Source organism: Esox lucius, chromosome 6 (assembly GCF_011004845.1).
Source record: "Esox lucius isolate fEsoLuc1 chromosome 6, fEsoLuc1.pri, whole genome shotgun sequence".
Lineage (NCBI taxonomy): Eukaryota > Metazoa > Chordata > Actinopteri > Esociformes > Esocidae > Esox > Esox lucius.
In genome coordinates, this window is record NC_047574.1 from 25,932,219 (window position 1) to 25,938,337 (window position 6,119).

At 37.7% G+C, this 6,119-nt stretch overlaps 1 protein-coding gene across 1 annotated transcript; it reads left to right on the plus strand.

Annotated features, from left to right (window-relative positions):
- Positions 1-1,879: 1,879 nt before the first annotated feature.
- Positions 1,880-4,612, plus strand: LOC109615859. The gene is made up of 5 exons (XM_020047218.2): positions 1,880-2,280; positions 2,431-2,574; positions 2,741-2,878; positions 3,082-3,207; positions 4,439-4,612. Exons 1-5 carry the CDS (start codon positions 2,040-2,042, stop codon positions 4,468-4,470), a joined length of 681 nt encoding a protein of 226 aa, XP_019902777.2. The 5' UTR covers positions 1,880-2,039; the 3' UTR covers positions 4,471-4,612.
- Positions 4,613-6,119: the final 1,507 nt, after the last annotated feature.

A 6,119-nucleotide genomic window follows, 5' to 3' on the forward strand; every position in this document is an offset into this window, starting at 1 on the left:
CAGAGGCTTATTAGTGTTCATAATGCAATTAATATCCAAGTCATGATGAAGATAACCAAAGTATTACATGGGTACTCATTTTCATAAAACATCTGTCCTCTAGATGTGCCATCCTGGTCAGAGGCCTGGCCAAAGAGTAAGGTGTTTGTACATGTGGTGTTTTGTGGCTTACCTCCGATGCAATGCGTTTCTTTTCCAGTGTGAATAGAAAATGATACATTCACATAATGTAACTGCTTTTTAAATTAAATTGTTGTCAAAACAATTGTTATAGTTTAAATAGGCTCCATTAGTTTTATTAGTTGATGAACAAACTAAAATATGCATACTCCCACCTAGAATGGGTTGTCTGAACACGCATAAAGCCATTGGTGGCTATTTGCTGCCACCTGCAATTATCAAATGTTTGTTGACAATGATAACTGATAGGCGGATCCCTCTTCATGTCCAGAATGGAATTGAATAATATTCCTTAACCAATAGAATGTCCAACGAAGTGGATGTTGTAACACCACAATAGTACTGTCCACATAGATCAAGTGGTCTATTCCAGGTAGAAGCCATGGCAATGTTGCAGGTGAGACTAGTTCTGTGTTTTATTTTTCTCTGTTCTATCTGTAATTAATTAAATATTTATCCAAATAATTAAATTATTTGGATATGCCCTGTTTTTTGTAACATGTGTAAATTATTTCCAATGCATTTGTTGTGAAGGAGTCCATACCCATTTAATTGTTAGTTTAAATCTGTTCTTTACCGAGCATGAGATATATGAGGTTTGAACCGCCACTACTGTACTTGTTTCAAGAGTCTTTGGCATATTAGAGAAGCATGTCCACGTCTGCGGCGGATGTTTGCCTACTCAAAATGAGCTACAGCTGCTGGAAAATCAAAACTGCCTAAATCCTTCGAGCAGCTTGCGATGGACGTTAGCCTGGATACGTTCTTCGCTAGGATCTCGATGCCGTCTTTACGTTTTTGGGAATAATCACCTCTCCATGGCCACGCTGTAAATCTGGATAACCGACGGTTACCGTGTGCGCATTCCACAAACACACACACCCATTAGTTCCAAGGCCTAATTTTAGACAGAAACTATAAATATTTTAATATATAATTCCGTTTTTATTTCTATTCACATATTCATACTTGTATACCTTTAAATACAACTTAGTGTTTACTTACAACTTGTAAGAAAAAAGTGTAATTCATTCTCTTTTTGTTTATTTTATGGATTTCTATCTTATAACATTTCCCAAAAGTTATTGACTGACATATATTGTAAACATATTAAATACTGTGCTGCGATATCTAAGTTTACTGGTTTCAAAGCTTTGAGATACTTTGGAATAAAGTACCCCCCCCCCCCCCCCCCCCCCCAAAGGCTCGTTTATCATTCAGAAAACGTATTGCTCCCACGAAAATGACAGGAAGCGCAACCAACAGCCAATTGTAATGAAGAAAATGTTGCCAGGTGTGTTATGTCCACACGGTGTCAAACTGCTATCAAGGAGAGACGAGTGTCTGTTTTTTGGTATACGGAGCTTTCTTGAAACAACCACAACCAACATATAGGCCCAGATCTCTTTATCTATCCAAAGACGTCTAAACCACACCGTAAAATACTATCTAGACGGAATGTCTCTAAGGGGCGGAGCTCCACGATATATAACGATAGTTCCTGGGAATGTAACTCCAGTTATACGAGTGGCGCGGAGATATTTCTTGCTGAATAAATGTTTCGGGAGGTTGAGAGTTGGGTTCACTCAGTTATATAGGGGCAAGTGTGCCCTGATTGGCTGAGCTAGAGTGCATTTACATTTTCTGTGATGGCCGCATACGTGGCGGTGTAAACCGAACTCCGCCAAGGTAACGTTATGAATACCGATGCTATTGTTACGTCAATTCACTCATATAAAAGCTCCATCATGTTGAATTCACTTGTATTTTATTTCATAACACAGCTCTGCAAGTAAGATTATCGTGGAATCGGTTTCTTTTACACATTGGATTTGATTGGATTTTTGTTTCCAATTAAAATGCTTAATCGCGCCCCCACGGAAGGGCCGATCAACGTTTTATTTTTGGCCTATATTTTCTGTTTCATAACTATCGGTTATACGAAACACATTTCAGAAAATGAGTTAAATGATTCTACTTTGATGAATGACAAGATGCCGACTTTGACCCCTTTGATAGATAACCCTTTTCAGAACAATCAACATGTCACTCTGGAACAGACCGATTTTCAAAACACAGTTGAGAGTTTGCAGGTTAAAGGTGAGACGGCTCTTAGATGTGTGTGATGGGTGATTTATATGAATGATGGGTCATAACTAAATGGCAAACAGAAGCTTTTGAACATGCTTGTATCTGATTTGTGAATAGTGAACACATTGCAAATTATGTTAAAATTGATTTAATATCTAGTTCCAGGTGATGATATCTTCGAAGTGCAGGGAGAAAGGCAAAAAGCCAAAACTACAGAAAACAACTTATATACCAATCACTTCGATCAACTTGAAAAAATTGACTGGATTTTATCGATTGTTTTCTACGCCTTCATCCTGATAGGTGTGCATACATTTACTGTCTTTACTGTAGGAATATACTGCCTCATCAATTTTACGTAGAAATGTTCTGCTTGTTACCACGAACAATAGCTAGGATATATTGCAGCTACAGCAATGTTATCACATTTGCTCTTTGGATATGTCTACGACTCTGTCTTTTTTGCCAGCATTTATCTATGATGCAGTCCGGGTCTCCAAGGAGGCCAGAAGAAGATCTAATGCTGTAGCTGCTGCCACTTTGAAGAAAAAGCAGCCACCTCCGGTTGAGCCACAGTTAACTTCCTATAAATGTGATCCTATGTCTGGTGAGTTACTACAGAAAAATCAGACAGTGTTTTGTTACTAGGATATTACCATTTAATCTTTAGGTTGATGATCTTCAGTTTATAAAACAGTGACTTACTGACCACAATAACGTCAAACATACATTGAATTTAAAACGTGTAAAAATATGCATTTGGCTTGTTACACACTTGAATCATTTAATGTGATTTAAATTCTTCCTCAGACTTTCAAGAGATCCCTCTGTCTGAATCAAACAAAGAAGTATCTAAGTTGCACATTAGCTGCATCCAGGACAAAGCAAACTTCTGCAGGGCATCCAACACCAACACAACCAACAAGCCAGATGCAGGTAAGTTAGCAAACATACTTTAAAATGCATCTTGATCTTTACAAGGTTCTCACTCTGCCTAGATCAGGGCTGGGCAATATTAGATCAGGGCTGGGCCACACTGAAAATGCCAGAGAGCACTGTGGGCCAGATTAATTTTTTAACAAACATGCCTAACTTGCATATTATATTTATGCATATTTATTTTCCATGCAACACCGTTTTCATATTTGAACTTAATTTACTTTAACAATATTTTTTTAAATACATTTCTGTTAACAACTGTTATTATGGCAGGCAAAGGCCTAAAAAAAATCCCTTTTAGGGTTATTACTCAACAGAAATGTTGCAACACATATTTGCCTTAAAACTTAACTTTCAACTCAACAGAGTAAGCTACATTACATAAGGTATGGTGTGTAACAGTTATATAGTTATAATAGTTTTTAGGGCAGACATAAGTGTATGAAATCACTTCTGAAGATTTTCACACAAAGCAAATGTTGGTATAATTGCCGTCATCTAACTTCATACAGTATATTTTTTGTACTACGTGCTTTTAACGACAGCGATTCCAGCAGCCCAGACGCAAGAAATCAACTTTTAGGGTTACTCACTCAATAAACAGGAGAGCCTCGTGTGGGCGTTGACTAGTTAGGTGAAGTCAGGACTCATTTCTGTTGAAGCAGTGTGCGGTTCTGTTGAAGCAGTGTGCGGTACTGCTGCAAGATGTTCATCAGGCAGGCTGCATCTGCGCTTGGACTTGTTGAATTGTAGCATCGGGTGACAGTTTTTGTATTTCCCTGCATGCTTACTCTGGAAGTGCCTCTGCAAATTGTATTCTTTAAAAATTGTGACGTTAGCTTATATTAAGCAAGGTGTTTTACCTGCGACATCTGCAAATAAATATTTTCCAGTCAATAGTTTTTTAAATACACTGCTTTCGTTATCAACTTTTCTTAGGCTAATTTCCAGAGATCGCTAGCCATCCATTGCGTATAGTACGTACAAATAATAACTTCCGCGCGTGGATTGTGGTGCTGGTCCCTAGGTATCATAGCAACGCAAATACCTTGTTTTAACTTGAAGGTATTTTAAACGGACAGTATGATACTGCTGTACCCGGGGGCCTTATCTTGCCCAGATGTGGCTTTGATTATTTTTGGGAAATATTGTCCTATTAGCCTGGATTAATTTTCATGCATGTTAATGTGAAGTGATACAAAAATATTTTGTGTGTATTTTCTTCCAGAGTCTCCGCTAACTGTGGTTTGCTACAACTGAGGGCTATGTCTGAAAACCATGTGACATTTAATGTAAGCCACAGAAATCATCATGTTGAGACCTCCACCTTTGATGATTGCCACTACTTATCTCGTCACTTTGCCCCATAATGGTTTGAGTAATAAATATGTATTGCATTCAATATGTACTGTATGTGTGTGAAACATTGTTTTCATGTGAAACCAATGGCAAAGCAGTCATTGACAAAGGCAGTGCAAGTTGTAAAAGAAAAACATTTAAAACACTGGCCAGGCCTTAATATCCTAATAAAAGGTATTCTGCAAACAACAGAAGACAACTGTGTTGAACAGTAATTAATATCAAGTCACTAGAGATCAAATGGTTTGAAGGAAGTGATGGTGTAAGCTTATTTAACATGGAGTGACTCACTGTGTTGGGGTTTGTCTGGAATTGTTTCAATGTCTTAGTGACTGGAATTTGGCCATGAGTTTTGTGAACTGCTAACCAGTTTCAGGTTATCTTGAGTTTTCAACCCTCTAGATGGACCAGTGAGAAGATGACATACTTCAAAACAGAATGTAAATATGTGCTTCAGGCGGCCCAGGCTTTCTTTAGTGTTCGAAGAATTTAAAAGCTTGCTGTCTGTTTTCAGTGACTGATGATTGTGTTCAGCCCTTAACTATAATGTGAGTGGGCTTTCAATGTCTTTTAGTCACAAGAATGTCTCCATAACTTTATTGAACTTATAACCAGGTTCATAAAGGAGCTGTGAAAAAAACATTTATGACAGAGGGTGCAGGATTTAATAATTTACGTAATTCAACTCTAAACAACATGGTCAGACAATAAATGTTGAATTGAATAACAAGTAGTTCTTTAAATGTATTACCTATTTACAACCCTGTTTCCAAGAATGTTGGAAAGAATGCAATGATGTGCAAATCGTTTATCCCTATATTTAATTGAAGATAGTACAAAGAGAATATATAAATTGTTGAAACTGAGAAATGTTATTGTTTTTGGAAAAATACTTGCCCATTTTGAATTTCAAAAAAGTTGTGGCAGGGGCACGTTTACCACTGTGTTGTATCACCTCTTCTTTTAACAGTAGTCTGTAAGCGTTTGGTAACTGAGGAGACCTTATATATACAGTCTATGGAGGAGACCAATTGCTGTAGTTTTGAAAGTGAAATGTATTCCCATTCTGGCTTGATGTAGGATTTTACCTGCTTAACAGTTCTGTGTCTCCTTTGTTGTCCATTGTATGTTTCATTTCATAATGTGACAAATGTTTTCAATGAGTGACAGGTCTGGATTGCAGGCAGGCCAGTTAAGCAACTGGACTCTTTTACTAAGCGTCAGGTTCTGTTCTGTTTGGTTTAGCTTTTTAAACGTAGCCTGTTATGTTTGGGTTTTGTCTTTTGTTCTTATACGTAGCTTCCTTTTGTATTATTGTTTACACCTGTGTCTTGTTTGCCCCCTCAATGTGTCCCTATTAAAGTTCCTCCTGTCCCAGTGTTTCTTGTTGTTCATTGTGTGTTTCATGCTGACGGCTGTCTTTAGTTAGTCTGTTCAGTAAACTACGTTTTTTGTAGCGATGGGCAAGAAGACGCTTTCCAAAACACCGAGACAATCGAAACGTGTCCAGGCTTTAAGAAACGCTCGAAACACTTAACTGATAGTGACAT